General features: G+C 48.6%; 1 protein-coding gene across 1 annotated transcript in view; it reads left to right on the top strand.

The window, feature by feature from the left end:
- adcy5 (adenylate cyclase 5) overlaps window positions 1-22809 on the top strand; it is a 144626-nt gene that overhangs the window by 58586 nt on the left and 63231 nt on the right. The window contains exon 2 of the mRNA XM_028808081.2: window positions 18818-18967. Coding sequence (XP_028663914.1) covers window positions 18818-18967 — 150 coding nt within the window. The remainder of the gene's footprint in view (window positions 1-18817; window positions 18968-22809) is intronic.

Genomic DNA, 22809 nt, shown 5'->3' with positions numbered 1-22809 from the left:
CGGTGCACGTCCTTCATGGGACATGTGGTCAGCGACACACAGCCTGACGTCACCATCGCGACAGTAGACGTGTGTCTCTTTCCTGTTGTTTGCACACGACAAGGGCAGAGCGCCAGGGTCCGATCCGCACGATCGTCGCTCCCCGTGTGTTCTTGTGGGCTGCCGCAGCTCAGGGCGCGGTGACTTCCACGTTTTCCTCACTCAAACACTGGCAGTTGTCACACTGTGGGCAGTGCTTTGGGTCTTTCTGGTCGTTCTTCCTGATCGCAGCCATTTTGCCACTGACGTCACCAGACATGTCACGGTGGTCTGGTTGTACAGCAGCGTATACCTGAGTTTCACTATCCGTGTCAACGTCTGATGGCCGTCACTGTCGTAGTTCAGTTGCAGTTTGTTCAAAAACTAACTTGATGGCCTCTCGTTTACCTGCCATTGTGTTTTAACCGCGTTGGCACTCGTCATTGGGTTGCTTCTCCCCCAAAGGCCAAATACCTCAAGTTGGAGCAACAGCAATAGACTCTTTGCCAATCAACAAAAACGGGCAAACCAAACATTTAGAATGTATGCATACAGATATCCGTAATCTTTACTGCCCCCTACGGTGCCCCGGCCAGTTGTCATGCCCCTCATGCCCACGTGGTCCTCCGGATGGGTGTTCTGCTTAGCCCCCTTACTTTGAGGTCCTCCATTGTCACGGTGAGGGTGAGTGCACTGAACCGCAGTCCCCTGCCGTGCGCCGCAGCACCGTCTTAGAGGGGGACGAAGCGTGCAGAGGAGGTCCGCTCTGTTCACTGAAGAAAACGGCAAATGAAAAATGGCTGAAATCCCAGCTTTAAGTCTTTGTCACGTTATGAAAAGTCCACCTGAAAATCCTGACACCCTGGTGCTCCAGGAATCTAAACTGACCGTAAAGATGAGGGGCGAATGGTGGAGACGACGGTCCAAGTGGACAATCAGGGCAGCGGGTTAAACAAAATAAGAGTGCAGCGGCGACTTTACCTCGGGGTGTGCAGCGGCGTATGAAGAGATGAATAATTTACAACAATTTCATTTCTTCCCTCGCGCTTCAAACTAGAAATAATGAAATGTGATGAAGATGAAACCACCAGGGTCCAAAGTGAAGGCACAGCAGGACCTCGTCAGGACTTTGTGGAAGAGCACACTGGAGGTTCATCGGTCCGCCATGTCTGATTTCATCGAGCAGCGGTGATCGGCCTCTGATTCACAAACTGAAAGCAACAAGGATCGGCAGCGGGTGGTCCGCCATGCGTCTGGGGCTCTCTGGGTAAAGAAACAATGTTTCCGATATTTGTGCAAAATTTGCCCTTAACGGGTTGGACAGGAGGTGCAAAAATGGGAAAGGCTTCAAATCGAGTGGCATTAGTTCAGTTTCCCGGGTGGTCTGACCGTTACAGTATTTCCTTGAACCCTGAAGTTAACGCAGAAGAAGTTGGATAAATGGGGGGCACCTTTTCTGTTCAATTCATTCAGAGGCTGACGTGAACTTTTGGGCTGTTTTTGTTTTAGAAGCATTAAGTGGCCAGGACCGGTGTGCTTTGTTGGGCTGAATGTCCTGCTCTCTTTTCTAGATTGTTCTGATGTTCTTGGATGTGCAGTATAAGGTCACGGTCCGGCCATTGAGTAGATGAAGCTGCTCTTCTGGTGCCCCTCCGGAGTCCAAACTCGACAGGAATCGGCAGAGTGCCAGTCTGGCAGTGGTTGCCATGGGAAGTTGCCAGACTCCACAAAGATGGCACCCCAGCCCTGTCTTTTTAAGGTGAATGAGGTCCTCGGCCGCCTCACCTAATGGTTTGGGTGGCTGGACGTTTGCCTGTCCTTTCCGCTAATTGGGGTTGTGGGTCCCCGTCTCCCTGCTGCTAATCAAGTTACTCGTCTGGCCTCTGCTGCTCAAAGGCTGACGTGGGCTTCTAATGCAACCCGTGCTGATCCGATCACATGGCGGGGAACAAAGGAGGACTTTGTGATTTGTTTATAATTGCGAGCACATGTCAAAGACCCCAGCCTTCTAAATCTAAAAAGAGAGCACGGGACGCCCGTGGCAGCTCGGGAGACACCGAGTGGGACGGCGAACGGGGAACAAAAAAAACGAAGCAAGCAAACAAATTGTGTTTCTCTGACGGAAAGCATCGAGAAGTTGAGAGCGGGCTAATTGTCGAGTCCATGCCTGCCTGTCATTTCCTTTCATCCTGTGTAATGGAAGGCAGGAGTCCTTATGGGAGCCATCTGCGATCCGCTCACCCAGGAGCTTTAAATAGAATCGCACCGCTAGCATCGCGGGAGTCTTATTTATTTGTTTACTCGCCCATGGAGACGCCGCCTAATTGAGCCGTCACTTTTCGATTAGCAGGGCTTCACATTTACGTCACGTGCAGTGGGCTTGCAGGGTTTTTGTCTTCTTCACAAGCAGCAGAGCACACAAAGGTTCGAAGTCCACACCCGGCAGACATGACACATGCAAAGCTTGAATGAGGGGTCAGTTGGCACTGGGAGGCAAAAGTGGCCAGGGCAGAGACGTAATGGGAGCTGCCCTTAGGTGGCACAAGATGTTCTAATGTGTCCAGCTGCTGCTTTCTCTTCTCTGTCTGTCTGTCTATTTAAAGAGCTTCTGTGAAAAGACAAATCTCCCCCCGGGGGGCCAATAAAGTTCTGTCTCTCTCTCTCTCTGAGTGTCCATAATGAAAAGGGCAGGCCGGCTCAACCAGCCGGTGCAGTGGGCACGACAGGGTGCGTCTCCTCCAGTCCCTAAATCGGGGTTTGACGTAAGGGGCGGGGCTACAGAACTCGCCCTGGAAGTGATGTCACTGCTCTTCCTGTGTGTGTGATTATAGCACCTTTACACTTCCCATACACTCGCAGTGATCCTGCTAATATTGATTTCAATGGGAGAGCCACCTGGTCATGTCGGTCTCCCACCTGGTTATCCATAGGTGCCAACTCTGGTTGAGGGACTAAAGCGGATTGTATACGGCTGTGAATATCTGAAAGGGCGCACTGGATCCCAGTCGTCTGTGGGGGGTGTCAGTTGGCTTACCAAGTGGCGGCCAGCGTTTTGGCCTTCATGAAGTACGTGACTGAAAAGGACAAGCAAACATGTGACGTATAGGAGAAGGGAGACCAACGAAGTAAAACGTGACAGATATCTCCTTGAAGGAGCCAGCTGTGTGTATTCAGCTGTGATCCAGTCCCCCGAAACGAGCACATCTCCGTCCGCTTTTCTTTGAAGCCACACAGGAGAAGACGTGCGGCTCAGTGGGGGGGCTGTGATCGAGGGAAGTGAAATGCCAGCGAGGCCCCGGATCTCGACGGCTCTGACGCGTCTACGGGCCTTCATCTTTGAAGATGGTCTTTATCATCGTCATGTGACATGTTCGAGATACGATTGGATTGGTTGGCGAAAGTGCCTGAGTGGGTGGCTGTGGGCTTCCCAGAGGGTGCTGCCCGCTGTTTTGGCCATCTGACCACAGCATTGAACTCTTGTAATTGTAGGACTAGGGTGTTGTGCCGTGTTAGTCAAGACCCCTTTGATTGGCTAACTAAAAAGATTACAATATGGCAACTCGGGCCCCTTCTCCAGGTAAGATGCCAATTAAAGGGGTCAATTTATAGACTCGTATAATTAAAAGTGTTGGAGACTTCTGACCTGTGATTGGCTCCCAGGAACTTCAGTTAGGTGTCATGGCGGAGAGGCGTTGCAGGACTTTAGTTTGTTATAAGAAGCTTCGTGGCTGCAGCGGTGACGCATATTTTGGTGCGTCTTGTAGTTTCGCTTTGCCAAGATGAACTCATTTTTGGGGTTTGTTTATCATTTTCATAAAGTTTGATTTGGTTACCGTCCTGTTTGTTTGTTTGCATGGCGCGGTACATGTGTCACGTGACCACAGTCGGCACATCAGTGGTGTCCCTGTGCCCATCTGTGTAAATGTGGTGGTCTAGTTGTACCACTTGTAGATCAAAGATGTCTGCTTCAAGTTTCTAGTGGGGCTTGTAGGCTCCAGCGGCGGGTTTCGTTTTTGGTTCGTCTCGGACTCGGGTTCCTGTTTTGGTTGCCTGATCGTCGGCCTTGTTTGGCTCCAATGTGACTTTCTCCTGTGACCAGTTTGTTGCTACACGCTGCCGTCTTCTGGTTATTTAATCCATTGACACCACTGTGACATCAGATCAGACATACTGTACAGTAGATGTACAGCGGGAGGGTTATGGGCACCAATGGGGGGGGACATGGGGCTGTGCTGCTCCTCTGTACCTTCACGCCACCCTTGGGCTCCGAGGCAACTCCATCTGCTCTCCCTTTCTCCAAGTCAGTGAGCTGATCCGAGTCAGGACCTCTCAAGGCAGCCAAGCCAGTGGACTTTAGCTGGGGAGACGCGCCTCCAGCTGGCAGGTCAGTGCTGTCGATCCACGTTTTCAGTGCTCCTGCCATGTGGCGTTCCTTTCCTTCAGTCTCTACCCTCCTTGTAATCTTCATGTTAGCTTCTAAAGGTGTGACTTCGCAATTCTGTGACAAAGTGTGCAGAGGAGATTTAATTGATCTCCCTTAATAAAAGGACACGTGTCTGTCTGCGTGTTCATCCAGTTGCTCTGTCTCAGTTATGTGCCATTTGGTATGGGATTTGTAAAAGCAGTGCTAATGTTTGTGATGCACCATCTGTTAGAATGAAAAACCTCAATGTATTTTATTAGCACAAATGTTTGTGGTTCGCCATCAGTTGGAATGACCAGTACAGTGTATTTTATTACCACAAATGTGTGTGTGTGTGTGGGTGGGAGGGGGGGGGGTTCTTACACAGGCTATGATAGTTCCCCTCTATGTTACTTTTGCTTCTGCTGCAGACTTTACAAACATGCTTGTTTTTGAACTTATAGTTCTGAAGAAATTCATACTCGCTACTAATGTTATGCACGCTAACCACACCATAATACAAAGTTAAGAGGCCATTTCAAAATAGAGCCTGTGTGTTTCTTCTTAATGAAAGGATTTTTATTGTTGTGCCAGAATTTCTCAATCCACTTTAATAAAAGGTCTGCGTAGCTGTGTATCTCTCCAGTTGTTATGTCTCCGTCGTTTCAACAGATGGTGCACCACAAACATTTCAAATAATAAAATGCATCTGATTTGAAATTCCAACAGGTGGTGCATCATAAACATTGCTTTTATGAATCCCATACTAGATGGCATATAACAGAGAGACATGCATTGCGTTTATCATTCCAACAATGGCGCATCACAAGCATTTGTCGTAATACATTTAATTAAAACAAATGCTTGTGATGCGCCATCTGTTGGAATGCCAAATGCAATGCATGCTGTTACTCGATGCATTACAAGATACTGTGCATTCCAATAGATGGCTCACTGCAAACGTTAATACTGAATACGCTGAGGTCTACGTTGATTACTTAGATTGCAGCCCGTCTTAGACCAGAAGCACAGCTATTCTAATATGAAATGTCTGTCTGTCACATGATTACTTGCAAACTACTAAGACTAGAACCTTGATCTTGGTCTTAATCCAAAGCTTATGGCCTGATGTGTTCTGGACATTCAAAATACTTAAGGTAACAGAAACCCTGACAAAGTGACTTTTGCTCGTGTCTTTCTTAATGGCACAGTGACCGAGAAAGTGACATGGCAGAAAAAAAAAAGAAGAGTGTCATCTGCTGAGCGTCAAGCACATCACAGAAGGTCTGAGAAGTGGCCTGTGTTATTCAAAGAGTCTCTCACAAAGTCAGCAGGATTCCAACTGCGAGACGCCCAAATGCCTCTTTATTCAGCCGAACTGCTGTGCTGCTTTGTGAAAGGATGGCAGAGCATCAGGGTGCCCTACAGCCAGGGCTCCCCGAATATTCACTTGGTCCAAGTGGGAGTCCTAATGTCCTCCTTTTAAAGGAATCTCCATAATTCACCGGTGATCCTACATGCCCAAGACCCCCTGGAACAATTCAGCTGATACTCCATGATGTGCCCTTCCTGCTGGTTTCGTGCCCTCGTGTGACTCACCCAGCTTAGTGATCGTTCATGGAGGTGACCGCATGGTGGCATTCACACTGGTCACAGTGTCGCCGCTGTCACCATCTCAGCTCAGGCTGTTTGGCTGGTTGAATAAACGGAGCAGGTGACAAATGGCCGACTCTGGAGGGCCGCGCTGATGGCTTCATTAAAGTCACTCATCTCACTAAGAAACCTCATTTTCAGCTCTGCGGTTGGCATCTTCACTCAAGCAGAACTTCATAAATGAGGGTCCAAATTGAGAGGAATTAGGAAGCCCACCACCCCAGTGATTAACACCAGCTCAAGTTCAGGACGCTGTGACCGACGCGCAGAGAGAGAACGTCCCAGCTTGGAGTGGGGACTGTCACCTGCTTAAAGTCACAGACTTGGTCCAGTGGTGATGCTTTAATTGCAGAGGACTTTATGCTTTGCTAAAATTGCTTTTAGGTCGTTAAAAGGAGAGCCGCAATCCACACCATCCACGGCTGCCAACTTCACAGCCTGCCGGCTGGCCATATTGATCTGCAAAGCCTTAAACAGACACCAGGCTGAGAGGGGCACGAGGACAAGAACGATGGCTGACCGGGACCCCGAAAGTGTAGGCTGCACATCCTGCTGTCCAAGTCCACATTCAGCCAGCCAGCCATTCAGTGCAGAATGTGCAGTTAATAACGAAAGGCCATGGGGGCTGCCATCTGTGGGTGGGCACACCATCGGACACTGGTGACAGCAGGCCATGTGGGAGTCAGGTGAGGTAGACCACAGTGTGCCCTGTCACTGCCTGGCATCCCCCCCCACCACATCTGTGCCCAAGAGAACACAGAAAGTCAATGGCTGAATGGCGTTTGTTTGTGGGCCTTCAGTCAGCCCCCCACTCAGCCTCGTGAAGGCAGCGTCTTTAAAAATGGAGGAATTACACCAAAATAAAATGAAAAATCAAAATCAAGCCTCCCTTATGTAACACGAGCAGAGCGGCCCGTGTGTCTGTGTGTGTAGGAGTTCAGAACTTTTATATTCTGTGCCACCGCCACCCCCAACAACAACAATAAGCTGCACAGAAAAGATCTGAAATGTGCCCAGAGATGGCAAAGTGAGAGCACCAGACGAAGAGGACTGGCAACGGTGGGTAGCGCAGGGAAAAACGAGAGTCTTATGAGCAATGTAAAGGCGCTATATAAAACCAGATGACAGGGCTTATGTCAAGTGTGCCAGGTTCAGATGCCAGGGTAAGGCAGGAGGCACAAGTGACAACAGCTTTGGAAATCTGACAGAGCGCAGTGCGGCAGTCCGGGAGAAAACGCCTTTTACTTTTTGATGTATTTGTGTCTGCCATCTATGATATAGTGCCTTTCATATCGCCCAATTGTAGAGCACCCTGCATATTTCTTTATTTATTAAGTAGTGCCTGTCATATCTGTTGAACTCTTCGAAACAGCTCAGCTGTCAGTGTACCCATTTTATATAGCGTCTTACATGCCTATCATAGATAGCACCCTGTGTGTGTATTACATTACTGCCTTTCATATCTCGAGCTATTGTATATAGCGCCTTGCACATGAGTCCAATTATATATAGTGCCTTGGACATTTACATATCAAATAAGTCGTGCTTTTCACATCTGTCTATGTATCTGTTGTACTGCCCTTCATGTCTGCCGTATAGGACCTCCTTATAGCTACAGGTCAATCTGCAGGGCCTTTCATCTGTTCTGTTTTGTATAGCGCCTTGCACATCTGGCCATTTTACATACGGTGGTTCTCACACAGGTGGGCGTCACATACAGGGTGCTGCCTTGAGCAGTTCTCTATGTATTGGTTATGTTGTGCTTTTCATGTCTCTCTCCACTTTATAGAGTGCCTTGTGCATCTGCCTGGTATGTGTATTACAATGAATCTCTATATGTGGACGACTTAGTACCTGCATATCTGTGTTACGTAAAGGCAAGCTAACTTATGCTTATCTAATATTTGTGTCATGCCCTTTATTCACCTGTCTTCTTAATGATTTGTAATTTTTCTTTTGTTGTTACTTTTTTCTTTGCTATCTTGCAAAGCACTTTGAGCTTCAACCTTTGTATGAAAGTATGTTGTAGAAGTTCATGCTGCCATATAGTGCCTTTCATATCAAACTGTCGAGTATGATGCCTTGCACATTCATCATTGATCTATTTAAGATGGCGATTTTCACAATTCACTTATCATATATGGTGCCTTTTTACTATATAGAGCAATTCTTATCTATCTGCTATATAGTGCCTTTCATATTTAAATTTCTACATATGTATACTGCTTACCATACTTACACATCTCACTGTTGTGTATAGTGACTTTCTCCCTATCTGTATATTGTATTGTGCCTTTTCATATCTATTATATTATATAGCCCCTTCCACTTCCATGTGTCTATTATATAGTGCCTTTCATGTCTCTATCTATTATATAGATATATAGTTGTCTATCTAATCCTGCCTACTACGCTGTCTATCTATCTTATATAGTGCCTTTCACATCTAGCTATCTATCTAATCCTGCCAACTACGCTATCTATCTATCTTATATAGTGCCTTTCACATCTATCTATCTATCTATCTATCTATCTATCTATCTATCTATCTATCTATCTATCTATCTAATCCTGCCAACTACGCTATCTATCTATCTATCTTATATAGTGCCTTTCATCTATCTATCTCTTAGATAGATAGATAGTGCCTTCTATCTATCTATCTATCTATCTATCTATCTATCTATCTATCTATCTATCTATCTATCTATCTATCTATCTATCTATCCATTATAAAGTGCCTTTCACTTTATCTATCTATCTATCTATCTATCTATCTATCTATCTATCTATCTATCTATCTATTATATAGTGCCTTTCACTCTATCTATCTATCTATCTATCTATCTATCTATCTATCTATCTATCTATCTATCTATCTATCTATCTATCTATCTATCTATCCTGCCAACTACGCTGTCTATCTCTCATATATAGTGCCTTTCCTCTCTGTCTAAGTCTTCTGTGTTTGCACTTCGGTCTCTCCGTGTTTCAGTTTTTTGTAGCGCCTTTCATATTTTGTGCCGTTCATATCGTGTCTCTGTTCACTTTGGTACCCTTGTATATAGTGCCTTTTGTATCTTCTTCACGTTGCACATCTCGGTCTCTGTTGGGATGTGTTCTGTCTGAGGACCCCCGGTGCTTTCCTTTCATTTCATTTCTTTTTTTCCCTCCACTCGGCTATTCTTTCTCTTGTTGTGTTTTTGATTTTTCTAATCGCTCCCTGAAGGCCTGGTGTGACACGTCTGTTAGACACGGTAGATTTGTAATTTGATTTCTTTTTTTTCTTTTCATCCACACGTTGACAGCTGATTAAACGGCACATAAAGGTCGTCAGCGTTGTGCTTTCGCTCTAATGAGGCCCCAGCAGCCTCCCGTGTCACTTGATCTGCACCGTCGCCAGGCCTGTATGGCCGAGTCCTCAAGACGCTAACAACGGGTGACATTGTGTGGCGTTTCATGCATGGAGACTCCCTCCGGTTTGTCCTTGTGACCGCCTCGTGGATGGAGTTGTCATCTCATGCCACGCTGCCACCACGCGGGGGCTGCCCGACGGTCACGTATGTCACGTAGAGTTTCAGAGGCCCTTTGATTGTTCATTAGCAGCCGCCAGGCCAGGCCAGCCGCTTATCTCCAAGATCTTGGCAGGTCTGATGTGAAACGAGCGGGCTGTCCTGTCACCATCGAGGCGGGCGGCTGTGCGCGTCACTGACTGTGTAAGAGGGGTGCTTCTTGTGCTCGGCCACCATTCATTTGGGGTCCTCTTGTGGCTTTCTTGAATTGTTTCTCCCATTTGTACTTGCGTGTATTTAAAATGCCAAAGCAGCTGCTGCTGTCCCCCCATCTGTCTGTCTTTATGAGGGGCCATCGAAGTCTGCTGCGCTTGTTCAAGGACGTTTGAGGGGTCCTCTGAGGTGAGACCCCCTTCTTCTCGTATCACCTGACTTGACCTCCAGTCACACCTTCACAAATCTCTTCACCCGGTGTCTGCTTTAGTGTGGCCTCCCAGTTTTAACAGCCAGTTAGTCACTGCGTCACCGTCATCATGGCCAGTGCCCACTCTGAGCAGTCCTTAGAGGCGAGACCCCTTATTTTCCTGCCTTCAGCCTCATCTTCTCGGCCTCATCTCCCCCACCTCTTCACCCAGTCGTCCACATGCCTCTTCCTCCTAAGACCTCCATCCCAAGTCTTTCTTTTAACGTGGCCTTCATCTTCCTCTCCATTCCATCTTTTCTTTGTGTTCCTCCTTCATCAGTCACATCTCCCCCTCATACTCCTCCTCCTCACGCAGCTTTCAATGCCAGGGAGACTCTCACAGTTTCTGCCATGCCCCCCCATACCCCCCTGGCTGTGCCCGCACCTCCGTCCCATTCACGTTCAGCTCCCTTCTCAGCCGCCTTGTACTTCATACACAGCCCTACGCCTTTTATCTGTGTTTGTAGATGAAGAGCGTTTATAAAAATGAACAAATCGAACTGTGTAGTGAGTGTGGCCCCCTGGTGCCGGAGGTCAGAAACCAAGCTTGTCACCTCCCAACAGGACCTGCGGAGGTTTAGATGTCGGCAAGTGACGCGAGACGACGAGTGCACATGGAGGTGTGGGCGCAGCAGAAATCCCAGGAGCAGCCCACCGTTCTGACCTCCAAAGAAGTGGAGGAGGAGGAGGAGTATGGGAGTGAGGCCTGGCCGATGAAGGAGAAGAAAGGCTGAAGAGAATGGAGATGGAAATGAGCAGGCTGGTGTGTGAAGCGTCAAGAAAGACTTGATGTGGACTTGAGGGGGCCAAGGACGACCTGACGAAGGGGCTGAGAAGAAATGGTGGGGGGATCATCAGGTGATGGGATGCCAAGGGCTGCAGAGAGTGGAAGGGAAAAGTACCACCATGGACCTCATGACAGGGCATTCGACTGGTAACGATGATAAGCACACAACTAACTGGCAGGTGACACCAAACAAGACAGAATGGCCGACACCCCCAGGGGGTCCCGGCCAGCATATACAGTAGCAGTGGGCAGATAAAACTGAATGGGGAGCTCACGACGGGAGGTCTGAAACTTACAAGTAGACCCTGGCAGCCAGACTGTGGGCATCCGGACAGAAGGTTATATAGCGCCCTGATGTACTTCAGCCCAATCCAGGCGAGTTTGAAAGTATTTCTAGAAACTCCAGAATATTCTCAACCAAAGAGCAGCGCCACCCGCTAACTCGGCACAAGAAAGAACAAGCGCAGGCTGAGCCCACGGCGTACCCAGGAGAACTTGATGAACAAGAAAGGGAAATAAATGCATGAGAAGGAGCCCCAGAAGTCCAATCCGATGCACAGTTTCCAGGAAGAAGAATCCCAAAACCTGAGAAGAGGAAAAACGTCAGAAATCAATTATTGACATTTTGAAAGAACACTTAGAATAAAGAAGACCCCCAAACGTCACCAGAGCAAAGTCAAATGAGCCACCCGAGACTCGCCGCCTGGGGGGGCGGACCCTAGCCGTGATGGATGGGGTGGCCCCGCCTCCTGGGGTTCTACTTACACAACCCATCATGGGCTCCCGGTGACATTTAAAGAGAAATATTCTTAAACGTAACGACTGGACAGGGCAGCGCTGGCAGAGACGACCGTAACAAACAGAACTGAAAGAATGAAAGAAACAAACTGGAAACGTAAGCCAGGGAGAGCAAGAGCCTGCTGGCATGTAGCCGGGGGTGCAGTGGACCACCAGGGAGCTGCCTGTGGCGTCCCGTGCCAGCGGCTTTGCCAGCACATCCCTGTCATCGCTCACCGTTCTGCTTCTGTTTGGACTGAGTGTCATCGCTGTTCCCCTGACGCACTTGAATGTGTGCCAATGTCACACGAGTCCACTTGGCATTAATTAAGAAGCACAGCTTCCGGCTCTGTAGACATGTTTGTGTAACAAGAGCGATTACCAGATGCCACTTACTCTTAGGGTAACTGGAGCCCATCGTACCGGTGGGTGAGCCCTCAAAGGGGGGGCATGTGCCATAGTGATGCCCGCTCACTAGCTCTTTACTGTTTGCTTCAGAGTCACAGGACTCTGGTGCGTGCCATGCCTTACTTTAAGGGGCCTGACATCAAACCTCCCCTAATTGCCCCTTTCTTACTGCACTGCTGAGCTCAGTCCTTGCCCTTGCCCGCTCTTAACAGGCCTAGACGGCCATGCTGGCCTCGGCCCACCCCTCTCGTGGAGATCTCTGGAGATCAGACATTCTTCACTCTGAACGCCACTTAAATTATTTATGGAATGTGGGGCTTTAATACCGGAATTGAAAGTCTTTGTTTTGTTAAAAGTTTATAATTTACTTACATTTTATTGTGATGGATGTTGGCATTTCAGGCTATTGTTACGACTGTCTCCATGGAAAGCCTTCCCAGAATTCCCCACTCTACACTCATTTGTGACGTCATCCATGTGGCGGGTTTCTCCAAGGTCCGGTTGACTTTCTGGCTAACGAATATTTTAGTTTTGTGTTATCGGCTTGAATCAAAGATTGTTGTTGTTTTTAATTTATTTGACTTCGCATCTCTGAGTTATTGGCGAGTTGGCGTATTGGGGTCCCACACATCTCTCCTGTCCTTGACTTACCTTGAGGGCGCTCCTCCATCCAGCAGCTCAAGCTGTGGCTTCTCCTGACCACCGTATAGCGTAGGACCATCGCTGCTTTGTGTCTTGTCGCCCCCCCCCGTGACCCTGGCACCACACGCAGGTATTCACCATTACATGATGTTGTGTTTATCGCTCGTGATCTGGTGAGGTTTGCCACATTAAACCAGATTGAGGCAGTGACGGTGACATCTGTAACAAGACCACCTAAGAGCCAAACTCTTTACAGAACTTATGAGTGAAATCTAAGATAAAGATCAAGTCGGGCAGATGGGACTTGACACGGGTAAACGTCAAGACTGGTATAGTGCCAGAAGGCAAAGGGCTTAGCAGAGCATCAGAAAGGATTAACACGATGGCCTTGGCACCGGCTTTGAACTGAGATCACAGTAAGAGGACCACCTTGTGTGGGTCCTGACTGCTACGGCCCTCAAGTGGTGAGACGAGTCCAAACTGGTCCAGAGACTTGCAGGTGATGGTGGTCACCTACACTGCCTGTGCACTTTGCCAATGTGCCCTGAGGTGGTGTTTGCCCGGACCAGGCAGTGGTAAGTGGCTCAGAACGGTGTAAAAACGGGGGCCTAGCAGAGCACCCTGCAGCGGTAAAACACAGTCAAGGAGTAGCAGTGGTATAAACACACAAACGTGGCACGTCGTCATTGGGGGTGTCATTATTGAAGATGGCAGCACGGGCACACCCGCTGGCTTGACTTTGGGATAAACTTGCTGTTTCTTGGTGTAAGACTCGACGCACGGTGGGTTAGACTTGGCTCTCTGCCGTGACGGCCCCCTTACTCGTGGTGCGTACTGTGCAGTATCTATAGATACACGCGTGTGTGTGTGTGTGTGTGTGTGTGTGTGTGTGTGTGTGTGTGTGTGTGTGTGTGTGTGTGGAATGGCGGGATCTGACCAATGTCTTAAAGGGTCACCCTGTGTTATTAAAATGTAATCGAGCAGCAGTTAAAATGAACTTCAAAGTGACCTGAGATATGAAGATACGTCAACACTGCCATACTAAACAATGCACTGGCACACTGGCATCGCCGATGCCACCTGAAAAACAATTTCATTGGTTAAAATTCTTCTGTGCAATGATTGGGCAATTTCTTCTGTTTGGCCGCTCCCCCCGGGGGAGGTACTGGCCGAGGTAGAATGCCTAGAGGTGGCTGGATGGTCTCGTGGCCTGGGAGCCCCTGCAGATTTTTAAATTTTTTTTTTCTTTTTTCTGTCCTCCATGGCCATTGGACCATTACTTGTATTGTATGTTAATTAGTGTTAATAATAATAATAACAGGTCCTCACAGGTGGCGCAGTGGTAGCGCTGCTGCTTTGCAGTAAGGAGACTGTGGACGATTGTGGGTTCGCTTCCCGGTTCCTCCCTGTGTGGACAGCGCCTTGAGTACTGAGAAAAGCGCTATATAAATGTAATGAATTATTGTTATTAATTAGTGTTGCCTAATTTTAGCTCCGTATTTTGTCTTTTTCCTCTTTCTTCATCCTGTAAAGCACATCATTTGTATGAAAATGTGTGACAGAAATAAATGTTGTTGTTGGCCATGGGTAGGAACAATAAAGCGGAGTGATGGTGAAGATGGAGGCAAAGCCCAAGGTAACTTCTGCGGTTTTCTCTCATTTTTGTTTCTAACCAAACAGTAAAGGGGAGTCTGGAAAGTGAAAAGAGGCGATTGGCGGACATCCCTACTAAAAGACGAGCAGCCTGAGGGCTCTGCTGACGCCTCCGCTCCTTCGTCTGCGGCCTCATCATCCGCTTCCACGTGCCTTTGGTTTTAAAATGTCCGACTGTGCTTTAGTTATACAATCATTCACTCTTCTGCGTGTTGTTTATTTATTTATAGGCTTCCCGTTTGCGCTGAAATATTTAGATCAAGTGCCGCCTTGTCTGAAGGAGTACGTCGCCCAGAAATGATTTTTTAAACTTCGTTACTGCGTCTTCGCTTCAGAATCTCGACCTCGTTTAAGTGCACTTCTCAAACACACACGAGGGGATTGTCTGTGAGGGCTTTATGTAATAATTCTGTTACACGTGTTTGTGACGACGTGAAGATACGACTGGGATGGTGATGCCAAGTGAGTCATGTGACATTTTGATTTTGTGTTCCGTTGTCTCCGTGGAAGCCCGAGGTGTAAGGAAGTTTCTGTCGGCTGTCACGTCAAACCACGTCATGAGAATGCTGAACGTTTGGGCTTTGGGTAGTAAGATCGTATAACCGTTTACCGTTTTTGGGTAAAGAGCCTGCTGGCTCACTGGAGTTGACCCCGACCAGTCCTTCGCACAAGGTGGGCTTTGGTGTTTCAGACCTCCTCACCTCTTTACTTTCTACATGTAACTAACATCAAATCTCATCTGCACCACTCGTATTGATTCCAGGTGATTCCCAGTATCCGCCATTCCGCCCAGTTGGGTGTCTCACCAGACTTACTGGTTTCTTTTTTAATCCTCGACTTATCAAATCGCTTTTATAAATTGAAGCAAGCAGTGGCCCAGCACTGCCCCCCAATGGACGGCACTACTAACGTCATCTTAGTTCATTTAAAGTGCCTCCCCCATAATGCTTTGCTGCTGTGTTTAGGCCCATTCTACGCCCGTCTCCACAGTCTTCTCTTAGTCAGATCCCAGGCCTCTTGTCTTTTATAGTGCCTTTCACTCAGAGGTACTTTAAAATAAGACCCCCACTTCACTCCGTGTGGTATGGCACGGCCCTATATAAAGACAGAGGTGAACTGTACCTTGGGCTGAGGGTCCGTTTCCTCCCAGTTTGGTAACTGGTGCAGATGTCTGTTTGCAGCCCCTCGTATTTCTGCACACATTGCCAGCTTTACTTTACATTTATATTCTTTATTCTTGTATGGCTAGCAGTTAATGCCCTATAGTGACCCACGCCAGTGTGTGCCAGGAGCAAGGGGGGCTTTGGGTGGAATCCGGGCTACAACAGAAGAGGGATTTTGATGGACCCATTCAAGGTGTCGGTAAGGGTGGCACCCACACTATGCCAGTGCACTAGAATGGGCCTTACATACAGCAGTGGGTGTTAAAGGGGAGACTGGACTCCTCCATGCCACCCAGCTGACTGACATCGGCATGTTCCATGGGGCACAGCCAGGGGCTACTGGACTGAAAGGGCATCAGGAACTGCATCTGTCTTGGTGCGGACACCCTGAGTGTAGCCAGGCCTAAAGCAGAAGCCCTGCGTGCATTTTAATGGCCAGGTGACCAGGGTAAGCGTGAGGGCAACGTGTGTGTAAACGAGGACAGTCGTGCAGTGGTCCGCATGATGCCCCCGTGATCTGGTGTGTGACTGCGTCGATTCATTGATGTTGTCCATTCTTGTGTCTCACCCTTTGCGCCGAGGTCACCCGCGGGTACGCGTGCCACAGTGTCATCGTTTGAAATGAGACTCTTAAATGTCAGCTGGGGTTGGGAGCTTTCATCTCCTGAGCCCTCGAGGCTCTGCTGATCAATACGGTGTGACATGAGGGTCGTGTGGGGGGCCGTCGTTTAACCCTTGAGTGGAGGGAGGACGGCACTGGAGGAGTGTGTGGGTGCCGCGGCTGACCCAGGACGATGGATTCTGAAGGACGCTGAGCTCAGTCCTGGAAACCTGAACGTTGCTTCACATTTGGCTGCCTCTTTTGTCCAAGGTGACTTAGAAGGTCAGGATGCGTCCCACTTGTCTCTGAATTGATTGATTTATTTATTTATTTATTTATTTACAGTTCTGCTAAATCAGATTTGTCTCCGGCGTTTTATCTCGGACTTCACAGTAAGTTTTGTTCCACTTTTCTTTGGCCTGTACAGGCTTATAAAGGAATAAATGATGAAAGTTTAAAGATTAAAAACTAAATGCACAAGAAACTCACAAAAGGAAGAAAGGAAACCACAAAAAAAAAAAAACCCTCGACTCAAATCATAAAACAATAAATCTTTTGTTTTAAAGTACATTTTGCAAAAATGTGACAAAAATGCGTTCATCATCTGTCACCGATATCGTGCGCCGTTGACGCGTCTGTTTTTATTTTATTTTATTTAGGACTGAGCGCTGTCACAGGACCTGCCAGCAGGGGGAGCTCCTCCTTCATTGACGTTTGCTTTCATTTGCTTAGCAGGCACTGGCATCCAAAGTGACTTACATAATCAGGGGGGGGTGGGGGGGCTGCCTGGGGACAAGTGTGACAGGACTAGGTGATAAAATTGAGCATCACAAGGGAAGAGTTCAGAAGAAAATGCCAGCGAGTTACAATTCCTAGGTTACTGAAACCAAACAGTTTGACAGAAATTCACCAAACGCTTGGTAAACCTGTGGTGGAGGTGGGCAGCCCGGGTCACCAGCCAAGAGCTAAACACAAAGATTCTTCATCAGCAGACCCGAGTGATCGTCAAGTGTCTGCATATTCTGACGGGCGAGACGCTGTCTTACACCTCAAAAACACGAGGCTCAATCTACACCGTGATCAGCTTTATTAACAACCTCAAACAGGAACAGCCGGCATATTTATTGAAGCGGGACACACAAACACGGCGAGCGAGCAGTGACTCCGTTAGTCATTCCGCTTCGGCTCCCTGCTTCAGACCAGGCACTGATAATCCTCCTCCTCCTCGTCCTCCTCAGGCTGGTCCCGCAGCCGCAGATCCGTGATTGGGATCACATCATCCTGGAGGACAGGGGACAAAGAGAAAGTGGGCCAGGTCAATGGCGGAATTCAAATATCAGCGATCGGTCCCTGGCGTGAGTGAACTTGTTGTCGCGGTGATGAGTTTTGTATGGCCGACGGACGCTCTACCGTGTGACGGGGCCACGAAGGCGCCCTTGAAGTGGGACGTTTGGCATGGCAAGGCCTCACAATGTGTACACTTGCTGGCCCGTTGACCAGCCATCTTTTCAGAACAATCTGGACCAGAAGAGGCCATGCAGACCAGCAAAGCTCGCCAGTCCTCCAAAATCACATCAAGTCGAAGTCTGAGGGTCTCTAAAGTCCCTCTGTCCACCACCCTATTTGGGCACTTACTCCATGTGTCTGTGGTGCTCTGTTTCCTAACGTTTGTGTGACATTTCCCCTTCATGAGTTTCTAACCGTCCCCCCGTGTTCTTGATGAACTCACGTTAAAGTCACCGTCTCGAGCCACTGCCCCAATTCCCTTCATAAGTGGACCAGCAGTGGTGCTGTCAGATACGGTCTGATCTTGTGGATGTGGTATGGCGTGACTCCACTTGACCGATTGACGGCCCCTGAAAGACAGCTGCTCATCGATCACCACCGTGAGGTCACGTACTAACTGGGTGGGTGTTAGTGATGGCGAGTCGAGCCCAATAGAGATGGGATAATAAGGAGGTCTGCCCGTGCCAGCTTACGCTGGAGATGCAGTTTCAGTGAGACCTGCAGATATTCTTGCTGATACCCCTGGGGTCCTTTGAAGAGAGCGATTGGCACAGCTGCATACCATTGGCATAGCACCGGTAAGAGAAACCAGGGGACAGGGTGACAGGGCCTGGTGAGGAGACAGACCCAGCATCAATCCTTGGACCTCCATCTTGCTTACCTGGTGTATCCTTGACATCTCTCCCTGTCAGGTCACACGGTAGGATCTGGTAGGAGTGGAGTTGAGCAAAGTGGGGCCTGTGACCCCAGTGTGGGGTGGCACTGGCCGCACGAATGTGCAGATGAGAGCAGCATGGAAGGAACTGTGGAACATCAGGGTAGTGTCAGAGACTTTGGAGAGCCACCGAGGATGGAGATAGCAAACGGCAAGCCCTGGGCGTTGTGTAGGAAGCACGTCGTCCTGTTCCTCCTGTAGGTTCTTACATTAACTTTGTTACTTAAGGTGTTACCATAATTACTAAAGAACGCATTGAGTACGAAACCGCTGTCAATGAAGAGAACACTGCCAGGATAAGTCCATATGCTTCAGCGTGCAGTGAAGTTGTGCTCCATCAAGCTTGTCTTCCTCCTTCAGCAGTAATGGCGGGTGACCTTCTGCTGTCTCTAGCTCTTCACTTAGTTGTCTCCTCGCCGTGTTGGGCGCTTTTGCCGTTTCTTCGGTGCTTTTCCATAATTCAGCAGTCCAGTAGCTCCTGACGTCTTGTGTTTCTTTCCTTCTTTTTCACTTCCAGCTGGTCGCCAATGTGCTGATCTTCTCCTGCACAAACATCGTTGGCGTTTGCACCCACTATCCTGCAGAGGGGTCCCAGAGGCAGGCGTTTCAGGAGACCAGAGAATGTATCCAGGCGAGGCTCCACTCTCAGAGGGAGAATCAGCAGCAGGTGAGAAGACGGCCATTTCCTAATTTTCATTTTGTGTTCCTGATAGAGTTTGGATATTGTTCAAGTGTGTAGACATTTGTTGATTTGATTTCATACATTAAAATGTTTCAAGGCCTGTTATTACGGGCCAGGAGATTTACAGTTCCTCACTCCCTTTTCATGAATTTTAGGCCTTTGTGTAGTGAGTAGGCCGCAGGCCTTTTGGTGTCGATTAGGCCCGAGTCATCACAACATGCGTCAAGAAGGCTGAACTGAACATTTGAACAAATTGCAAACAATTTGATAGATCAAAAGAAATATTTTGGAAAGCTCAGGCAGCTTTTCCAGCTTCCTGTTCTGCCACGGGCTCAAAAGACAGAGGGGAACTGGAAAATGAAACAAAGCCGGAGTGGGCTGCTACCAAAGATACACACAAAGCCAGAAGGGGAACTGAAAGCCACAGCCAGAAATGTGCAGCACAGGCAAAGAGCGCGTAACCTGGAGCCCCAAACAGAAACAACGCCTGCAGCTGACCCGTACAGAAGCTCCATAACCCCGTAGTGCTTTAGGTTGAGAGGTTGACACGCAGCACACCTTCGTGTTTCATTGTGCGGATGACGCTGTGTGGTGCAGCCATCATGTCATAGTGAGAACCTTACAAAATGCTGGTGCCCATTAGGGAATAAGATGCCGTTTCCGGTATTTCCAAAACACAATGAAAACATAAAATACTAAGTCCAGATTCACAATTGAAGTAAAAACAAAAATGAAGTGAATTCAACTGAAATATAATAAAAATTGAGATAAGCTGTGCCAAGGCCAAAACGAATGAATGCAAAGCAGGTTTAACATAACGTCCACATCATTTAAATACAAACGGACTCAGTCCACTCTAGCGTTCTCACGTCAGTTGTGAAAGGATCTCTGCCCACACGGTAACAACCAGAAATATTGTAATGAGCAAGATCCAATCAGGGGAGAGCCACCTAACAAGTATGAGCCAATCAGAGTCTGCGTTTTCAGCCATCCACACTGCAGTACTGCGCCTGCGCGTTCAGAAGGGTGAGGGTGAGGGTGAGGGTGTGTTCACAAGTCTCCATTTTCAGGGCTTAAAAACGCTAGGGTAGTGTGGGCAACAGGCGAACACGAAGACTGATGATGTCTGCAAACACGCAGCGCGGACACAACCTTAGACGTTCAAAACTAACCGAGAAGTAAAGAAAACTGGTTCAGCCACGACACACAAGGGGTTAATGAAGACTTCCTCAGTACAAAGCTGTTATTCTAGAGAACTCGGGGGGGGGGCCGTGGGTAAAGCCCCAATCCTAAAGCCTTCATTTTGACAATTCCCAAATTCTCATACCTTTACCCGTAACCCGTGACTCAGAAAAGGGGAGTCAATGACAAACAGGTCAAAAGTCCAATGGCCACCTTAAAGGATCATCTGCATAACAGAGAGGCCAATGGTCTGTCAAACAGAAGAAGCGATGAGCACATCACTCACAAAACAATTTACAATTACAATTACAATTACACGGTGGCGCAGTGGGTAGCGATGCTGCCTCGCAGTAAGGAGACCCGTCTGGGTTCACTTCCCGGGTCCTCCCTGTGTGGAGTTTGCATGTTCTCCCCGTGGGTTTCCTCCCACAGTCCAAAGACATGCAAGTTAGGTGGATTGGCGATCCTAAATTGTCCCTAGTGTGTGCTTGGTGTGTGTGTGTGTGTGTCCTGCGGTGGGTTGGCGCCCACCCTGGGATTGGTTCCTGCCTTGCGCCCTGTGTTGGCTGGGATTGGCTCCAGCAGACCCCCGTGACCCTGTGTTCGGATTCAGCGGGTTGGAAAATGGATGGATGGATGATTACAAGGTAACAATACAGACGAGCTCCGCTTACAGTAGATAACATAAAGCGAAGAAAGAAGTGAAAAGCCGAGAAGAAGCCCCAGCAGAGGCCTGACTGCTCTCCGTCCCCGGTGACCTCCTGCAGCTCCTCAGACGAGACGCTCATGCGGTGCCTCCTTTAATTCTCTGAACCAGAGGAGCTGTTGTCATAGACGCCGGGGTCACCCTGACCTCCGCTTCCTCCTGAGCTCTCATTTTGTTCATTTTTCAAACATTAAATTGCACGTCTTTTATCTCGGTTATTTTTTTTGGCCCGCATTGCGACTTGAAATGTGCAGCTTTATCTGTGGCCATTTGGTTTGCGAGCTTTTAAATGTACAATGTCAGCCAAGAGGAACCAATGGGAGAAGAAGTGGAGGGCATCGAGTCAGGCCAGTGCAGAAGAAGGTCACCCTTACTGCTTGTGCTGCTCTTGTCCCCAGCGCCCTAACGTGTTAGTAGGGACCATCAAGGGGCTTCCAGATTCTGAAGATTAGTCAGTTCAGTGCCACATTGGTGAGAGTCAGCCACACCAGGCTGGACCACTGTGATCCCTGGCCGAACATTTTATATAGCGCCTTCCAGCCCTGATGTACTTAACTCTACAGCTGCAGCACTGGCTGGTTAGCAACACAAACTGAGTTCTGTGATAAAGCAGTTTGTGTCAAGTTTAGTGGCCGGTGCCCACAGGACACAGGTTAGTGACCGGAGCACTGCCATGATCCGAGTGCTGTCCCAACAGAGAAATGGAGGGAGTGAGGCCTCAAAATAAGCCAGGCACGGTGTGACGCTACTTAAACGCAGCGGTCCCAGCATGAATTTGTCCTCGGCGGACGCACTTCAAAGAGAACCACCACCTTTAGGGTACTTAGCATTTATTTCAAGTTGGCCATAGTGCCAAGTTTGTGCCTGTGGTTACAACTGTGTGTTGCTCCTGACATCCAATTTGCGTCTTGCCCCTTTGTTTTTGGGTGCTGGCTCCATCTCTTGATCTCACAGTTTCGATCGCTTGACTATGTCTGTGTCTTTTATGGCCATCTCTTGGTTCTTTTTTCGTTCTAAAAATAATCTCCAGATACGCCTCGTGTTTGCACACATATGACAAGAAAAGCAGCTGGTGGCTGGTGCAAGGGTTATCTCGAGCAAAGCAAGGACCAGGAGATAAAGCGCGTGCACCAAAAGTCAGGCAGAAGTCGCAACTGAACATAAAAAGCCCGGGCAAAAGACCAAAAAGAGTTCAGAAACCCAGTGCTGGGACGTTACACGTTTAGAAATGAAAATCGCTAAGAGCCATGAAGAGCAGAACGTGTGTCCACCGAGCAATAACGGGCATTGTGACTGCTGCCTTATTTATCCATCCATCCATCCATTTTCCAACCCACTGAATCCGAACACAGGGTCACGGGGGTCTGCTGGAGCCAATCCCAGCCAACACAGGGCACAAGGCAGGAGCCAATCCCGGGCAGGGTGCCAACCCACCACAGTGCCTTATTTATAGCCTCGCTTAACTTGATGTCACCAGCACGACAGACGTGGTTACGTAACTCTACTCTACGTGGTCATAATAACCAGACATAAGAGTCGTGAAAAGGTTTAGGGCAGCCACCCGTATAATTTGGTTTCCTGGCTGCAAAGTTGCTTTCAATAGATACAGCGCTGATGTGCACAAAACCGAGTCCCAAAACAGAACTAAGGGAACAGGGAAAAGGTGGAGAAGACGAGAAGCGAAGTCAAAGGGGGCGGGCTCATGAAGGTCTCCTGTCATTGGTGCAAGCCTGGGCGTGACATCACAGGGGCCGGAGCTGGCAAGGTCTCTTTCCATTGGCTTGGTCTGGGAAGTGACGTCAAGAGGACCAGGTGGGATCTCCCGTGAATGGTCTGCAGGCAAGGGACAAAAAGAGTCGGTGCACTCTGCCACATCCCGCTATGTCTCGGAACTGCCCGTACTCAAGCCCTTTAGCTGCCTCCCATGCGCGCGTGTGTG

This window comes from Erpetoichthys calabaricus, chromosome 8 (genome assembly GCF_900747795.2).
Source record: "Erpetoichthys calabaricus chromosome 8, fErpCal1.3, whole genome shotgun sequence".
NCBI classification, from domain to species: Eukaryota; Metazoa; Chordata; class Cladistia; order Polypteriformes; family Polypteridae; genus Erpetoichthys; species Erpetoichthys calabaricus.
The sequence above is the reverse complement of the archived record's forward strand: the minus strand, read 5'-3'. Positions and strand labels throughout refer to the sequence as shown.